This window comes from Chelonia mydas, chromosome 8, assembly GCF_015237465.2.
Source record: "Chelonia mydas isolate rCheMyd1 chromosome 8, rCheMyd1.pri.v2, whole genome shotgun sequence".
NCBI classification, from domain to species: Eukaryota; Metazoa; Chordata; order Testudines; family Cheloniidae; genus Chelonia; species Chelonia mydas.
In genome coordinates, this window is record NC_057854.1 from 88578184 (window position 1) to 88597784 (window position 19601).

The 19601-nt window shown below is 40.8% G+C and overlaps 1 protein-coding gene across 2 annotated transcripts in view; it reads right to left on the minus strand.

Annotated features, from left to right (window-relative positions):
* The window catches only part of ROR1 (receptor tyrosine kinase like orphan receptor 1), a 268064-nt gene that overhangs the window by 99788 nt on the left and 148675 nt on the right, over positions 1–19601 (minus strand). For both annotated transcript variants that reach the window (XM_043520888.1, XM_037907262.2), the window contains exon 2: positions 7307–7378. In XM_043520888.1, the coding sequence (XP_043376823.1) occupies positions 7307–7378 (72 nt within the window). The remainder of the gene's footprint in view (positions 1–7306; positions 7379–19601) is intronic.

A 19601-nucleotide genomic window follows, 5' to 3' on the forward strand; every position in this document is an offset into this window, starting at 1 on the left:
ACTCCCCTCTGGCCAGTGAGTTTATCTTTTGGGGCAGTGGAGGCTGATGGGGCAGAAAAGAGAGAAGCCATTAACAGATGAGCCAAGAAGAGAAAAAGGGATCGCGCGGGGGGGGGGGGGGGAGGTGAGGTGAGAGATGGAGGAAGAGAAAGGAAGGAGTGAAGGTAGAGGAAGGGAAAGAAAAGAATGAAGATTGGAAAATGCACAGGAAAGAAAAAGACAAGAAAAAAAGAGAGGTAGGGAGAAGGAGAGGAAACAAAAAACAAGTAAGACTCAGCCAGGAAGTGGTACGAGGGTACATTCTGGAGACCAGAAGTGGATACATCAAACAGGGGGCTCCAGTTCAAGAGATGGGAAGAACTGATCTAAGGCATCAATCACCCTAAAGCTAGATCCGAGTGAGAAAATATTCTACTTCATACTGGTCTCAAAAAAAAAAAAAGTTGCATAAAAACCTGTCATTTCTGCATGAGTTAGTGCCTTGTAGCAAGGGATAACTTGCAACAACATACTAATGACTTTTTGTTGTTGTTGTTTTGAATTAAAAAGCTAGAAGAAATCCAAAAAGGGTGATATTTAAACCTGTAATTGTGACAAGACCTGCCCTGGAGTAATATCATTTTGTTCTAAAGATATGCTATAATTAACAGGCTTCTCAGGATTTATGTACGAAATCTTGCCTGGCACAGGAATGAAGAATTTCCAAGCCTGTCTTAAAAAGTATGTTCCCTGTGCGGATACATACTCATTTTCTATGTGAAAGGTGGAACGTACGCCCATCAAAATGCTTCTTCTCCAGGTTCTTGAATTCCTGCTTCAGAAATGGTGAAGTATTTCCCATTCTGAGGGGTCTTTCCTTTGAAGATTGGTATGCATCAGACTGCTTTTGACCTCATTGTGAGATGACCTCTGTGGGTCCAAAAGCCAAGATGGAGCTTAGAATCCAAGGCCAGGGCTTTCAAAAGTGACTAGTGCTTTTTGGTACCCAACCTGAGACACTTTAAGGGCCTGGTTTTCAGAAGGAGAGTGCTCAGCTCAAAATCAGGCTCCTTCAAGTTGTCTCAAGTTGGGCACCCAAAAACTAAGGTGTTCAAATACTAGTCACTTTTGAAAGCCTTGACCCAAGGCTCTGGCATGGCATTAGGTGAGCATATCAGAGAGAATAACCCCCATGAGCTACCATTTTAATCCACCTTCACATGGGCACAGCACCTTTCATCAGAGGCATTCAAAGCATTTTACATGCATTAATCAGCCTCACAATCACCTCAGGAAATGGGTCGTTGTCTTTATACCTTTTTTCTGTGGTGTACCTAAATCTGAAGGTATTGGAACGGTGTAGGCTTGCCCCCAGCAGCGTGACCTCACACACTCAATGTGTAGCCCATAGGGCTAGCCTGCTTGTTTTATTATATATTTTCTTATGGGTTTGTTGTTTATTATAATTGATAATAGATTTATAGATAATAGATTTACGCCAATGGGGGAAGGACAGCATGCTCTGCAAAAAAGCGACCTCCAAGTGGTGCACTCTGCAAAAAAAATCCAAGCAGAAAAATCCATGGGCCACTACCTTGGCAATCTTGAAATAGTACTGGAACAGTGTTCCAGCACATTCCAACTTGACTACACTACTTCCTGTTTTACAAAAGGACAAACTAAGGCACAGAAAGGTTAAGTATCTTGCACAGAATTACTGACTCCCAGCCCTCTGAACTGAACAACAATCCCTCGCTATGGCAAAGAAAACTGAAGCTGCAGCACTGTTATAACTATACAGAAGAAAGGCTAGAGTGTGGCTGTTGGGAAAGTATAATAGCATTGGAAAATTAGACTGTATGTGTGAAGGTCCCACATTAATCTGCCTCCCATTCCAAAAATAATTCCTCTTACCCAGAACTACAAATCACCTTAGTTGGAAAGTATGATTCTGAGATTGTGCCAAATGCACTATGGGAGCATCTTCAAAAGTGCCCAGCATTGGCTTAACTCTGATTTCCTAGATACTGTTGATTTCCATTTCCCAGATAGTATTTCTCATTCTCTTCTCCCTCTCCCCTGATATGTATTTTCTTCCTCTACCTTATCCTCTGTTATAAAATCTCTTTCCTTTGCAGGTCTCTGTCTCTGCAACTGGGGATCATTTCTGGTTACCTCTCAGGCTATTGTACCAAGCATGGTGACAGCCCCTCAGTGATAACAAGTCAAAACTCTCTGGCAGCCAGTGTAGTATGGAACACTAGCGTAATGCATTCTCACTGTCAACCAGGCTACTACACATTTAAAACACTGTAGATCTGTATGGCCTTCTTGGTTATCCCCAGGTATATATTATGTTGCAACAGTCCAGATTTGATGATGTGCCAAACTTGTTGATCAGGAAGTGGACTTAGACCACCAACTTATTTCACCCAAGACACTGACTGCCATCACCTGGTGGTCATTATGAGCTGATGTAAAGAACAGATTGCAGAACAAAAGAAGCCATTTGCAGCACACAACAACAAGCAGTTTTACTGGTCTTACAAACCCCAGGATCTACTCTACATATTCTTGAGTGCCCTCTATGGGCACCTTGACTATTTACAGATATGCAGACATCTCTCCTAACAGCATTAGCTTGTAGCTACTCCTCATCTCAAGTATATTTGAACTGGCAACCAAGGGATGAAGGGCTTTGTATCCTGTTACTGATTCCCCTGAGCCAGGCTGTCTCCCAACCACAAAGTCCTTTTTTCTGAAGTGTGCATGGGAGTAGTTTTCATTTGAAATAAAATATCTTTTTGATCACGTTTTAGTTTTTCAGTTTCATTCATGACATTCTTTCCCTGCAGGAAACACACCATAATTGAAGGGTAGAAGAAAAGAGAAAAATGGTCCTGGCTGAGATTCTGCTACTTTTAAAAGTGATTATTTTTATTTTGATGTGTAGTTTGTTTGTTTTAAGGTTTTGGTGAGAAACCACCTTCTCCCTCCCATCAATCGCTGCTTTCAACAGCTCTTCACGGGTGACTGCGTCTCTTTTAAATTTCATTTCCTGTTAAAAAGAATAAACAGGCAATGGTTTAATGCTGTCGATTTGGCTTATTTAATAGAAATTGAAACTTAAACGAGGCTCAGTTGTGAGTCAATTACTGAAGAAGCCGGCAAGCTGGGAGAAAACTTTAAAATGATTACTCATTGAGTTTTGTAATATTGTTTAACAATACCGTGTTAAAAAAACAGTAAAGAAGAAATATTCAACCAAGAGATGTTAACTTCCAAGCAGCAGTAGGTACAGTAAGAACCACTTAATAGGAACAGTTGCTTAATTGGGAAACTTGGCTGGGAACCATAAGCTTTAAAATCTGTTTTATTGGGACTTCTGAGATCTCCTGCCAGATTGTAGGAAAGACAGGTGGAAGCTGATTTCTTGAATCCTAGGTGCTAGTGAGGTGGAAATTGAAGTGCAAATGTAATTTCCTCCTCCTAGGCTTCAACTCGACTAACTAACATGTACTACAGTTCAATTTGCCTTACCTAAGCTAGCATTTTAGAGCATATTAGTTAGGAAATGGTAGCTAACATTTAAAAAAAAAAAACAGCTTTTTTATCCTATACAAGACAAAACATATGTTACTTTGTTCTCATGCATGTTTACAGAATCAGGCCCTGAGACTGTAAGCTTTTTGGGTAGCAAATGTTTTTTAATCCACGTCTGTAAATCTATGTTTTAGTTGTGTAAATGTATAGTTCTGTAGAAATGACAATAAGTTGAGGATAATGATGAAGTTGTAATCCCCTTGGAATGCAGAATTTACCTCAGCAGGTGATAACTGTTGCATTCCAAGTAGATTAGCACATTGAACTTTTTACCCATTGTCAGCCATGGATGTTATTAACAGGTGCCACTGAAACAATGCTGAAAACAGTTTAACCGCTAGTGTAGACAGGACCCAATCACATTCAGCACCATCACAGAAACCTTACTCTGAGCAATAAAATTACCTGACGCTCAAAATGGTGGCAGCAGCCAGAGCCTTGTCTACATTAACACTCCCTCCACCGCTTCCTGTTGGAACTGAAATGTTGGTAGCAATAGCAGGAAACGTTGACTCTAATTGGCATAACTTGCATGCTGAGGAGCTGGAAGAAGGTGTACAGTGAGGTAGGCAGTAGCCCACACCTTTACCATTTCCACACCTTTTACTTTCTTCTGGCTATCAATTTAGATAGCTTTGAATCTCAGTACAAAGGCTGTAAATTGTCTAAGAGAGTCATAGGCCAGGTCAACACTGCAGACATCTTAAAAAAAAAAATCCTCAGCAGTATTAACCCTACTGTAGAAGAATGGCTGGTGCCTAGACCTATTTTTGCTACCAGCTGAAAAGTCTAATCAAAACAGTGATAAAAATGGCTCTGGTCAAAGGAATCTTGCCTACACAAACTCTCCCATGGGGGCTAACAATAGTAAGAATATATAGGGCAAAGTTCTCCAGTGTAGACTAGGTTTAACTTAGTGCAAGGTTAATTTACTCTATCTTACGTATAGCTTCTGAACTTTGCCCTCTGAATATGTTTTTGCAGAAGCACACAGGGAGGATGAGCTTCTGGAGTCTGTGCAAAAGCAGCAATTTAATATACATTATTACTGTTCTTTAACATAGTTTTTTAAATGTAAGATTGAAAAGTCAAGTGCTCAAAAGTTAGGTATATTATCCTTCTCCTCCCCCACATTTTACAGATGAGGAACTGAAGGACAGAAAGAATAAAGTCAAAAGCGTCCACTAAGTTTGGTACCCACTCTGAGTGCCCAGCAGCCGGACATGAGGCCAGGAGCTGATTTTTTAGAGTATTTAGCATTTTAAATTACTTTTCTATAATCCAAGCACACCATTCATTGACTTCAGTTGCAACTGCAAGTGCTCAGCACTTCTGCAAATCAGACCCTGGGTATTTCAAGTTGGGCACACAGAAAATGAGGTGGCAACCTGTGAAAAGTTTGGATTAAGGGACTCGCTTAGCATGATAGGAACTCTGCACTGGGACAGAATCCAATTCCTCAGGGCAGCATTCAACTGCCTTGGCCACAAGGCCCTCCTTACTCTTCTTAAAAAGAAAAGGAGTACTTGTGGCACCTTAGAGACTAACAAATTTATTTGAGCATAAGCTTTCGTGAGCTACAGCTCACTTCATCAGATGAAGTGTTGCATCCGATGAAGTGAGCTGTAGCTCACGAAAGCTTATGCTCAAATAGATTTGTTAGTCTCTAAGGTGCTACAAGTACTCCTTTTCTTTTTGCGAATACAGACTAACATGGCTGCTACTCTGAAACCTTACTCTTCTTGCGGTCCAGTGCCTCATTGGCTATATACTTTCCAATTTCTGCAAGAAAGCTGGGATTCTACAGACAACAGTCTCCTTCACTACACAACCCTGAATCATTCCCAGATCATGGTTCATCCTGTGTAAGGGTCCTAAGGAACAAAGTAGTATGGGATCACCTAATAAAGGTTGTATCATAATGCATACACACAAAGGGCCCAAAGTAAGGTTGCATAAACAACCATAATTCTGGAATTTCCTAACTTTTGACTGCTTGACTCTGCGACCTTTACATTTTTAATGCACTTTTTCTATCTTTTCTATGTAGTTTCCTATATTCTAAAAAACCCAAAACAAATCACCCAACCCAGAAATTCCTTCATGTGGAACCATATTAACCTTCACATGGGCTATCAGCAGTGTTGGAACGTTTTAGATCTATAGCACAGGCCTCTGCCACTTGAGCTAAGAGGGTAACTGATACAGTAATAGGTTGGTCCTCTGTGGACTAACCACTGGAGGGAGATAAGACACATTTTGCCAGTGGGTTTCACAGCTATTTTTGCTGACAGCTGAGGAATATTGAGACTCAGGAATCCTGTGCTTTAGTGCTTACAAAACCCTTCTGATCTGTCCCCCAACAAGCCTGATCCCTTTTACCCATGTCCTCTTCAGCCCACCCAGTCTCAGTCCTCTTCCCACAAAACCAGTTCCTGTTCCAGTCTCCCTCTCCCCTCTTCTCACAACTCTTGCCATCTTCCCCACCCCTCTGCATCGCAGTCAAAGGCTACTTCTTTCTCCTCCATGCTGTCTTGGTGCCAGTGGTGGGTGCATTGAGAGTACATGAGAAACATCATCCTGCTCTCGGTTCTGCTGCTTGGCACTTCTCTCTCTCAGATGCAATTGCAGGGAAAGTCATACTGAGCCCTTGCAGCACTGCGATTTAACATTTGCAGTTGCTCTGTGGGGATGATGCATGTGTAGTCTGGCCTGGCCAGGACAAAGGAGCTAGGATGGTTTTGAGCATGCTCAGTTCAGATAGAATCTTTGAAGGATTTAGCAGCCAAACTCTAACAAGACTCTACTGAGAATATGTGAACTGTGATTTTTCAGAGGTTTCTACTGTGGTCAGATTTTGGCAGAATTTCAGAGGGATGGCAAAAAGTACTTCTATGACAAGAGGATGAAACAGATGTAAAAAAATTTGAGAATGGGCAAAACAACATATTTTCCCCTAATTTTGTTCTCTGAAATGGCAGACACCTGTCATGGGACACTTCAACCCAAATTATTAAAGTCTGACAAAGTTACAAGCAACTGAAAACAGGGTCTTTAAATGAAAGTGTTAGGCAAACTTAACTAAATGTGTTCTACCATTGCCATCTTAAAAAAAAAAATCACATTAGAAGTATTTGTGAGGCCAGATTGGTCCAGAAAGATGTAGGTCACAGGCTTCCAATAAAGACTAAAAGAGGCTGAACAATCTGGCTTAAATTATCTATGCTGCGTAACTCATGAAATGAAAGGGAATGAGAAATAATTTCTTTCTTTTCTCACAATTTATGTCCTTCTGTGTGTTCAAACTCTCACATAATGACTGTTTACAAATATTTAGAAGTACTTTTCTCTTCTACTGATCTAATGTCTTGAAATTTCATAGTAAACACATACAGGCAAACTGATTCTGGCCAATTCTTATTAATTTTGAGTCCAGATCCTAAGATCCACCAGCTGAAATGTCAGACAGGTCATAAACTGCTTTAATTCACATCTTGAAATATTTTTACCATGTGGAACATTTTATTGGTTGGTGGTGGGAGGAACCCACTAACCTAACATTCTTCAAAAAAATCACAGAATTGCATGATCATGAGACAAACAAGGTTTGTCTTAGTTCCACTCTCCTCCCCTGTTTACTTGCTGATTTGAATAAGAAAGTCAAAAAGCATATGTGAGGAATAAAGCCTGGTTTTCCATCTTTTTGTTTTCTCTCTCCACTTACCTTTGTCTAGTTCACTTGAAATGTTCCATGACGATGTAGGCATTAATTCAGCAGAGACTGACAAATTTGTGCCTGAAAAGGAGAGGAAAAATACAACAGTTAATATATTAATTTACAGAATTACTTGATCTTTCCAAAGACAATGCTTTATGAACAAAATAATTTGAATACCACTGTTTTTTAAAATCTAATGGATGCATCACATTGCCATGCTGAAGTGTATAAACGACAGTACTAGTCAAGGGAAAAAGGCAAGGTCAGCCTGGAATTTTGTTTTCCAATGCAGTCACTGTTTAAAATGTATGACTGTGAGACCTCATATTAATTGAGCAACACATTTTTGGGGAAGTAGTCAGCTTGTCTCTTCTAGTTGTTGGAGGTGGAATATTACAGTATCACACCCAGTACTCTGACAAGAAAAAAACGTAGATGCTACAAGGTGGCTGAACATGTTATCAATTAACATTTCTAAGGGGGCCACTCCTGCAAGCCCATGCTCACAGAAATAGACATTGCTTATGCAAATAATCCCTCTGAAGTCAATGGGACTACTAGCAATCCCTACTCACATGGGTAAGGGCTTGATCTGTGCATCAACAACATCCTATCTCACTTGGCTCTTGGAAAGTCTAGTTGCTACTACTAATTTATTTTTAAAAAAGAAAAGTCTCTGGATAAGTTTTATTTTGCAGGGTCAAGCTGAAAAGTCTTCATTTTTAACATCGTCTGTGCATGTTTTTCAGTAACCTCGGCTCTTTCATTTATTGCTAGAGGGCTTCGTATTTATTTGTTTTTTTTTTTTAAAAATCTTATACTATCAGTGCACACAGCAACATTACACAGAATCCTGCTAAAGAAAACTGACAACTCAGTTCAGTCCCCAAATTTGTTTTAAAAACACACCCCTAGTATGAACACAGATGTTTCCATTACATTTTAAAACAATGAAACCTTTTTTAAAATGTGCAAACTCCACTGCACTGCTGTGAATCCTCTGCCCAAAGAATCCAGGGGGCAGAGTACTGCATCTCTATTTGGAGCCCACTATTGGATTCCACCTGCGCAGGTCCAGTAGCAGGATCAGAGCTGTAGGGGTGTAACCCACACCTACAAAGAGTGCCCCCCTAACGTGGCTGGCCCAGAGTTTATGAGGCTGCTATAGCCTCTGAGCTAGAAGAATCACCTCTTTTAGCTGAAACATTAGAGGATCAAGCCAGAGGTCTAGGTTCACTGCTGATAACCCACCCAAGGGTGATGGAAGATGCATTACAGTGGCATTGAGTTAATGCATGCGGGAAGAACACAAAAATGAAACTGAATTCAGCTTCACTTTCCAAACTGAAACACAGGAAACTTCCAGAATAAATAGTGGAAAGTAAACAAGATTTCTACACTTCTTCAGTTTTAATACTGTGCATTCATTGTGCACCCAATGCATGAGCCTGCATTCACTGTGCACCCAAGCTTCAGCTGATTTCAGTAGGGCCAATGAATAGAAGGCAGGATCAGGAAGCTAAGATGTTAATATAGATACAAATATATTTATTTCGAAGTATATGATTTGTATTCTGACACTGCCCTATTAACATGTTCCAAGCAATCAAAACAGAATAGGTCTTCTATACCTAGAAAATAATTTCACGGATAAAAATTGTCGGCACAAAGATATTCAAATCTATTCTACTTTTATTCCATCTGTTAAGTGGCTTTTTTATTTAATAAATTATATGCGTAAACTCACACAAATGCATGAAGTAATAAGATATGGCCACTACCCTTTCCTTATAAATACCCTCTTTCTTAAAAGCCCACCTGGTAGCACTGCTTATTTAAGAGTCTGTCAAGCATTTCCAATGTAAACACAGTATTTGAAGGCATTATAAGTCATCCATTTTCATGGGGCTTAACTAGATATATAAGATAGAAACACACTTTGTGGGGCCGGATCCTCAGCTAATGTAAATTGGCATAGCTCCACCTAAATCAGTGGAGGCATCTATTTACACCAGCTGCAGTTTTGGCCAAGCCTGTACATCCCTGTGCACTCTTAGCTATGCTGCACAGCCTAAACACGAGAGATTTGCCTCAGGATGCCATAGCGGATCTGTCTGAATTTCTTGGATTTTGTGGGATTAAACCTAAATTTGACTTTGTTCCAGATTTTTGTATTATTCATGTTAACGCTTAGATTTAATAATCAATTGCCATATATACCTACCATGCCATACTGATTTTAGAGACAAGTTCTCTGAATTTCTCATGGCTTCCCCAACAGTAGTCTGTCTTGCTGATTGAATGCAGTGTCAGACTGCTGACAACTGAATAGACCCATGGCATTGCTGAGAGCAAACATGGTCACCGTACACCTCCCTGCACTAATTGTACTACTCAAAGAGCCTTAGAACTGAGGCTGTAATGGAGATAATCCCTTTGGAGAGATACATTAAGTGACTGTATTGGACCTTGAGATAATTAGTTCTTGGTTTTCATGGTAATAGCTGAGAGGCAGCGACAACTGAGAAACAGACAATGGGCCAACCTTGAGGTGAAAATGGTCCCTGTTTACCACTCAGGGAAGCTCCACAGAAGCCTCATTCTCAGGCTTGGATGCTAGGTTGCACTCTGCAAGGATCTGATGTGGCTCAAAAGAAGTGGGCGGAGTTCATGAAAACGAGCTACTCTCTGTCCTCTCCACTGTCCATCCTTCATGGAACCTGACCCTTGGGTCATCCCTGCTCAGAGAGCCTAGAGGCTTCTGTAAACTTCTGGCAATAATCTCGTGGACTCACATGCAGGAAAGAGAGAGGATAACACAGGGACTGGGGTGCTCTTTATGAGCCCTCCCCCCCAAATCGGTGCTTGTATGTGTGATGTTGGAGGGGTCTGAGGTGCTTTGCTTCCCCCCATCGCCACGTCCTATTCCTTGGGAAGAGGACATTCAACTGCAGCTGTGTTTCAGATATCAGCCCTTCAGGCTGGGACTACTAGGCACCCTAAGTATCTCCTCAGTTGAGGAGATCCTTCCAGACAATAAGAGACATCCGAGGAGGATCTGCACCACTGACATCACTTCTTAGGAACCCCACTGGGGTGCGGGTGGGGGGAATTGCCTACTGTATTTTTCAGAGAAGAGATAGGCTGGTAGGTCACAGAGCATTAGCGGGTCAGTCACATACCTTCCAGAACACAGAACAACTCTTGTCTCACTCAGTACAAGCTGAGGAGACTGTGTCACTAACATGCAATCTTGAATGTCCCACAGGCCAGGGTCTGAGCTTTATAATATAGACAAGCACTGAACAAACAGAATAGGAGAGGAGTGCGTGACCACTGCATTTCAGAGCATTAGCATAAAAACAAACACAACAAATAACCCATGAAACTAGGGATCCTGTGAAAACTGATCTCATGAATATTTTCAGAAATACTGATGATTACATTTTACTGTGCAGTGACAACATAAGCAAATTGAAATGGGATTAACATTTGTTGTGTAAATGTAACAGCTTAAATGACTTCTGCAAGAAGAGCAAACTAGGAGAAAAACGAACAAACCTGTTGTTGATTACATCGGAAAGAACTACTATAAACCTGGGAACAACTGCCATACTGACTCAGATCAGTATGCTCCATCTAGTATCCTGTCACTGACAGTAGCCAGTATCAAGTGCTTCAGAGGAAGGTGCAAGAAATCCTACAGGAGGTAGTTATGGGATAATCTGCACCCAGGAAAAACAATATTGCTGACCCCCGGAAGTTCAAAAATCATGAGATCGGTTTAAAAATGAGATTTCAAAAATAATACATTTTGGGTTCCATCTATTCCTCTTCTGATGTTAAAGCATTTAGGGTTCACCTTTTCAAATTTTTATTCACAGCTGCAAGGGCTAAAAATGTACTTTTTTGTTTTTTTACAAAATTAAAGCCAAGATTCCATCATAATAACCTTATTCCACCAGCTGCAGTTTTAAGAAAACACCCCAGATATTATTAGACTTGTAATGAAATTGCAAGAGTTGGCAACACTGAAAGTTTCCTCCTAATCCCCAGAAAATATATACATGTTTGGTGGAGCACAAGCGCTGTGAGTCACGTTGTTAACTAAACTTGTGTCTGATATTGCCTTGAGTGTACTGAGAGATACATATTGCTGCTGCACAATTGGTCATTAGGGTTAGCACAGTTATAGCCTGTAATGCACGTACAGCACTGAGCAATGTCTTTATTATAATAATATAAACTAGGCAGAATCCATCTGGAAACTTAAAGTACAGCTGGGAAGCCAAAACACTTCTCATGGCTCAGGTTTATCCTTTTATGTATTGGTCCTTGAAGGGAAAAAGGATTTTTTTTCCAGTCAGCCTCAAAGATTTTGCTTCCTCAGAAATTACCATGCCCCTCTTTAAAGTTGCAGCCAAATGACACATGTTGGACCTTCATTTCAAGTGCTGCTGTAATCTCAGTGTTGCCAGTTCTTGCAATAGTTGGTGCTCCGCTGAACGCCCCACCTTCCAGAGTGATGTGATTACAGAAGAATCTTGGCTCTCATTTAAAAAAATTATGTTTTTAGTAGATCTGAGCAAAAAACTGAATTTCTGTCCTGTGGAAAATTCCAATAGTTTAGCATTTATTTTTATCCCAAATGGGAAACATTGAAACTTTTTGTGGAATGAATGAAAAAGTACAAAACATTTTGTTTTAACTTTCCCGAATAGAAAATTCCAGTGAAGCCCAGTCTTTCCTCATTGAAAATTTCTATTTTGACAAAGCACCATTTTCCAACATGAAAATGTTTCACTGAAATTATTTTGACAAGTTCTAGCCCTCACGGTTGCAGAGAAAAGTTCGCAAACATGAACCCAGAGCACCATACAGGCTCAAAACACATAGTGGCAAAAAATCCCAAATGTATTACTTTTTTTAAAAAATGTCATGACTTTGAAGACCATTTCTTTGTTGTTTTGGGGCCTGAATCGTGATTTTTCAATGCTTGGGGTTGGTTGACCCCGTTAAAAAGATAGTTAGGACCGGGGTCAGTTACAGCCCCAAATGGGCCTTCTGAACAAAAATAAATCCAATAAAACCTGAAAGGGTTACAATCATAAAATCATAGAAGATTAGTGTTGGAAGAGATCTCAGGAGGTCATCTAGTCCAACCCCCTGCATATCTAGTCCATATATACACACCCTTCAACTTTGCAAAAATTGTGTGGATGTAGTGTTGGTGAGAGACATTGGCTTGAGCGCCTGGTGAATGAAGTCCTCTGTTTACCTACAGGGAAGCAGGCACAGAAGCAATCCACATACGCTGCTTTGCCAAGATGGCTCTCTTCTGATGGGCATGGGACCCCCTCTGGGGTAGAAGTGGTAGTTCAGTCTCCATGGCTACTTTGCTGGGTCTGCCAATTAGTGCAAATTTGTGGTGCTGAGTTCGTGATGTGGGAGTTGGAACTGTGAATCACCCAGCTCACCTCATGTAGGGATTGCCAGTCATCCATTAGATAGGAACAACTTTTAATTTCTGCTGAGATGGCCTGATTCAAACTGGTGAGCTACAAATGAAAAGTGCTGTAGCTAATTAGCATTGCCCTGAAGCATCCAGTCCCCCAGGCAGTGCTAATGTTACACACCCTCTGAGAATAAGGCTTATTTTCTGGAAAGGCAATATTGCCAAGCATTCAAAAATCATGAGTCACACCACAAAACTCATGAGATTGGTTTAAAACTCACGAGATATATGACCTAATTTTTGAGGGTTTGTATTTGCCCTCTGGCTTCTGAGACTTCGGGGCACATTCCAGCCAAGTTTTCAAGCTTTGCTCAACCATCAAGAGGGCTAGAAACTTACTGTTAAAATGAAAGCTTAGATTCTCTAATTATCACGTACCTCCAGGAACTGGGGCTTTATGGACACCGCCAAATATCATGAAATTTCCAGTAAAAGAATCATAAGAACTGGCAACACTGAGCTTATTAAAACAAGTTCTGATCTTTTCAGAATTCACCCAGTTAGCATCTTCCACTCTGCACCCACAGGCAAAAACCTCCCATACATCTCTCTCAGTCTCCTGAAAACACTACAACCAACTGCCTACAACCAACCCTACTCTTAACAGAAACAACTACCCCTAGTAAGCAAATATAAACACTAAAGATGCCCCCAAAACTAAATACTAATACAACACTGAAATTCACTTCTAAATAAAATGTTTTGCCATTCAAAATCATTTCAGCAATTTCACTATCCTCACATTAATGTATATTTTCCCAATATGGGTCATCAGCAAGTTTTGAATACACAACCTTCAGATCCTCTTTCACTTGACCTACAGGAGTAATTGGTGGAGGAAACAGGCTGTTATCAAGGAGGACCAACCGTCAGAGGCAGACACAACACATACTTTACCAGTGGGTTACGCCACTTTTTGTGAGATAGCCTTTAGAATGCTGGGCATTAGCTTAACACAGAGAAGTTTATGGGGTGACTTGATTTTACAGCTTATAAGTACATACATGGGCAACAAATATTTAATAATGAGCTCTTCAATCTAGCAGAGAAATGTATAACACAGCCAGTGGCTGGAAGCTGAGGCTAGACAAATTCAGTGAGAGTAATTAACCAATGGAACATCTTACCAAGGTCATGGTGGCAATTTTGAAATCAAGATTGGATGTTTTTCTAAAAGATACACCTCTAGGAATTATTGTGGGGAAGCTTTATGGCCTGCAATATACAGGTGGTCAGACTAGGTGATCAGTATGGTCCCTTTGGACACTGGAATCTATGAATCAGCCTTCTGTTTCTGCATCTGGGAACAGAGCAGACCAAGGGTCAGAGACAGAAAAGCCAAGTATAACAATACCCGGTAAAGTATCGGGGGGGGGGGGTTGGGTGGGGGGTCCCGGGAGGGGGCAGTCAGGGGACAAGGAGGGGGGGAGGAGGGGTTGGATGGGTCGGAGGTTCTGAGGGGGGTAGTCAGGGGTGGGAAGTAGGAGGGGGTGGGGGCCAGGCTGTTTGGGGAAGCACAGCCTTCCCTACCCAGCCCTCCATACCATTTTGCAACCCTGATGTGGCCCTCGGGCCAAAAAGTTTGCCCACCCTTGATCTAGTGTGACCACTCAATTTCTAATCTGTAATATGGGTGAACAATACCTGCCTCACCCAAAGTAGGAGTAAAAAAAATCTAGGACAAGAAACTCATGGGCAGCTGGCTTACAGGTTAATTTATGTTCCCCCAGGGTACCGGGTGAGGGAGAATCCAATGACCAATCTTTCATATATAATCTGCAAGGTGTGTGTCACTTGGCTTGTCTATCTACGGTGAAGAGTGAATAGTGTAAAGTCAGCAGTGCTAGGCTCTCGCCAAAGAACAATCTTGTTCGACTTTTAACATGCTTTAGCTCGTCTCTTGGGTGGTTGCTCAGCATAGGCTTCACCGTAAGCCAAATTTTAAAAGACATTTCTGCCTCTTGGGTCTTTTGTTTCCTGGGTCAGTGTAAAATGCTTCAGTAGCCCAGGAATAAAATTGCTATGCTATTTATGAGCAAAATATTACTACTGTTTAAAGTAAATATTTTATCTGAAGGAAAGGAACATGCAGAGCAGCTACATGTGGTGGGAATGCACAACCATTTAGTACATACAGAAAAAAACAATGTAGCTAAGAAAATATTCCATAAAATATGGTGGAATAAACCACTCTAAGGTCTGACTGGGGAAGCCAGGGTTGTTGTAAATCAAGGCAGGAGGAGAGATATCTACCCCCACCCCCACCCCCTTGCAAAACACAGGATGTTTTAAGCTGTAGGCCAAATTTCAAAGATGTGCTGCCAGCCAGTTTCTAACGGAAGGAGGTAACTGAGGCCATGTTTACACTACTGATGCAGCTGTGCCGCTGTACGATCGCTCATGTAGTCGCTCTATGCCGATGGGAGAGAGCTCTCCCGTTGACATAATTACACCACCTCCTACGAGCGGCGATAGCTACGTCGGCGGGAGAATCTCTTCTGTCAACATAGCGCTGTCCACACCGGCGCGTCTGTCCGTGTAATTTATCTTGCTCATGGGGGTGTTTCTTCACACTCCTGAGCAATATAAGTTATACTGACAAAAGTGTAGACATAGCCTGCTTCATGAATGGGAGACTGATCAAAGCTACCTAAGGACAAACCAGTTCTTCCTATCACAATTTCTTTCTGTTCTGCCTGGTACTATGCCTCCAGATGCAGAAGCATTAAAAATATTAGATTAGGAATGAGTAGCCCCCACCCCCGCACTCTCCTTCCTTAACCAAAGTTTGTTAATCTGGATCCTGGCTTTCTCTCCCCTCCAAATATATTTAGAAAACTCTTGACATAAGCCAGAAGATGTTTTTGTAGAAGTATTTCCTGGGATGGGGTGAAATAAATAAAATAGTCTGGGAACTACTTCCCTCTAGTTCAGTTCAATCCACAGAATTAGTAGGAAAAACCATTCCTCTAATTCTGTCTTTATCTATAACTGATCAGGGAATAACTGGGCCTTAACATACTCGAGATCTGAGAAATGATCTGGATTTCCAGGTACTGAAAACTTTCCAGGAGTGTCTGAAATGGAGAAAAGAACATAAGGGAGTCTAGGGACTGAAAAATCAGCAACCACTCAGTTATTTTAATATTTTTCATAGACACAGCTGGCTCCAGAAATTTGCGATATCTCACAAAAACTTATGCAGGTGAGTATTCCTACTGAACTCAAATGAACCACCAAGATGCATACAACCACTCTTGCAGCCTTCACATGATCTGGGCCCAGAAGGGTATGCACGCAGATGAGGGTGTATGGATTTAGGCCTCAGTCTTGCAAATGCTTAAGCACATGTTCAACTTTACACATATGACTATTCTATTGACAAAGTTATGCAGAATTTTAAGTTTTTACAGGTTTGAGATTTTACAGTATACCTGGTTAGACATATTTTTATGGATTATACTATCACCATCATTAATAGAGCTTAGGTTCCTCTGACATGTATTTGTCTGAATTTGAGGTTCCTGAGGTACAGACTGGATTATGTTAAAGATTTTCTAGAATTGAATATTTCCATCATGTACATAGGATTCTCACTTGGATTTTGAATCAAAGGTGTTATGCGTGTGTGAGAAAAATACGTACTGGGATATGTCTGGGGTATCGACCTGTCTTAGTGCACTCACTCTTGCCATTTAAAAAAAATTATTCAGCATTTGTACATGGAAAGGAGAGTTTAAAAATGAATCCTCCATTATCAGATTTCAGTATTTAAAATTCTTTTTTCTTATATCCTGCTTTAAATCTTAACTATATCAGCAGCTGATTTTAATAAAAAAGCCAACCTATGGATTATGATCACTAGAAAGAACCACTATCGCATTAAGATTTTATTTATAAAAGCAATCATTTCAAATTAGTGAAGAAATCTACCTTTATATATGAAGATAAATATCTGCTAAAACCTTTACTTTCATTAAAATGCTGGTCTTGGTTAATGAGATATAACTACAGTCAGATACACACTTGATAGGAAGCCAAATAAGGTGTGTTCAAATATACTCCCTGTAGAGAAGTTGGCTAATGTCTGATTTGATTAATATATTGCATGTGTGTAGACTGAATTTCACACAAGTCAACCCTGTAAGAGCCTATGTGACCAAATAAACTTTGCAAATTAAATAAATCTGCTTCTGAACTCAAACCACAGGGTTACCCCCACCCCTCACACACACACACACACACACTCACTCCTGCCTTTCTTTCATCATGGGCAACAATTATTCATACTGTAATGCTCAGTATCATGAGTAGGCCCACTGAGTGGGTGTGGACGGACTGGTCCATTAGAAAGAGGACAACACCACAGATTACTCTAGGTTCTACCTTTGGCTCTGCCACTGGCTGTGTGACCAAATTAATTAGTCCTTTCCATGCTGTGCCTTAGTTTCTGCAAATGTAATAGGGTGAGAAGAGAATGCAAAAAGACAAAAAAGGAAGATGGAAGAGCGATTACTAAGGAAGACACCCAGCACAGCCTTCATGGCCTTGGCTATGGTTTAAATTAAAGAAAGGGGAGAGCAAGGAACCAACCAGTTCTCCTCCTCCTGGCTGGCTGGCCAATGGCGGGGGGGAAAGGGGGAATACCTGTGTCCCTTTAGCACATGCTTTCCCCCCCACCTCCTTTCTACTGTGCACTCTGGTATACAAAAATGCAGCAAACCTCATCTATTGTAAAGTTAATCTTTAAAAAGTAAGCTGTTTCATGGCAAAAGGGCTCTACTTTACACGTACGTACTTGGGTGCAGGAAGGGGTAAGGTTAGGCCTGCTAACCTTGACCGTGTCACTTTAAACATTCTGAAAGAGAAAAGCATACAAGTCCCATATAATTCTCTACTGGACGTGAACAGATCTTAGCTGAAGAGCTATTTGGTAAGGAAGCGGAAATTCCGAACCACAGCATTTCTCCACAAAATTTCAGTTACAGTAGCTCCCCTGTTCCCATCTGGTTCCTATGCTGTTGTTGAACTAAGCGCAAACGCTTGTTTAGCCAAAGTCCTGCACAAGCAAGTCTTGACAGATATGCTTAACTAGTCCTACTGAAGAGCTGGCAGCTATTATCCTCAAAGAGTATCATTGCCTTAGGATCCATATCTCCATCCAGCAAATGTCTTTAGAAAATAAGTGTTTAAGTTAATAGGATTCACGAACCACTCAAGCCGTTCATATAATTTTGGCCAGACAGGAAAGGGTATGATGTGATAGTGGTGTCTGGCAGCTTTCAAATAATTAATTTTGCTCAAAATTGCTAAGATTTAAAATGTTTAATCTAACTATCTACTACTTATCTGCTGTGTATGTGTGGGGTATATCAATAATTAGCTTTACATAGGGAAACCTTTCAACAGATATGTATGTTTCCAGCTCTGTGGATTTAGAATATAAATATAATTAAGAGAACACACTTAAAACCAGAAGCACAACAAGATGTTCTAATGTAGTGCAGTATGGCTAATTGTTACAAACTTCCATTTACGCCACATCAGATTAAATCTATCAGAGCATCTTATCAGTGCCACTGGACCTGCCATGATTATGTATACAATAAGCAACCTTTCTACCTATGAACCTTTACAATCAACCATTACTAATGCCTAAAGCTACTGTTGTGGGTGATGGATGAATTGTAGTATTTGTTTATGATGATGTATCACAAAATTGTTTGTCATGGGGACTATGCACAGGAAACCAACACGCTGAATGCACTGAACACCCCCACCTAATTGCTTGCAGGTCTGCTTTCTCATTCTTTATGACTTCAATGGAGTTACACTGGAGAAGAATTTGGCCTCAAGATGGACTGTAAAGGCAGAATTTGGCCCACTGCACTGAATATGACCCCAGGAACACCTGTCCTGGAAGTTCTACCTGCTGGATGAGGCTTTGCAGCTAAAAGTTCTGTTTTTTTAAACCTGATTTGATAAAAGCTACTAATCAGGGTATATTCAGTCAGTTATTTGGCAATCGGAGGAAAACAGCTGTAACTGCTGCATGCACAATACTCATAACTGTAAAAGTACCTCGATGTATTCCAGCAGATTGGTTTATGGCATGTACATATCATCATTTACTTTAGATATTTTTAGTAACGTGGCCTTTGGTTAAGGCCAAATGTAATATCAGTTTAATACTGAACATATGTTCTGTCAGGGGCACTAGGTCACTCCCTGGGAGGAGGATGTACCTACCAATCATTTAATAGGTCTTTTCTATCTCTAAGTACTCTACTCCTGTGATCCTAAATACTGAGCTAATACATGTTTTTCATCAGAGTTATTAATTACAGGTTATCATTATGGATTTATGTTGTATGGATTTTTGAATCACAATCACTGTAGAATCTGGGCCCACTGCTTACATTGGAATCATTAGCATTTATACTTCTGAGCAAAACTCCCCATTCTCCAGCAGCCCACAGCTTTAAAGACAGGGAAAAGAGAAAAGAACTGTGCCAGTTGCCCAAGTGCCTATGATTTCAGAGCTCACCAATGAGTCTTTGTACACGTGAACTGTGTGCACATGTGTCTACAATCACACTTCAATACATTTCTGGCAGGCGTGAATTTCCGAAACATGGACCCATCACTGTCAAAGCCCTGCCACCAGCTCCTATGAGGTACACCTTTGGGACAAACCCTTTATTTAAAATAAGCAAAACATCCATCAGTCCATATTGGGTAGGGTGACCAGATGTCCCAACGTTATAGGGACAGTCCCCATTTTTG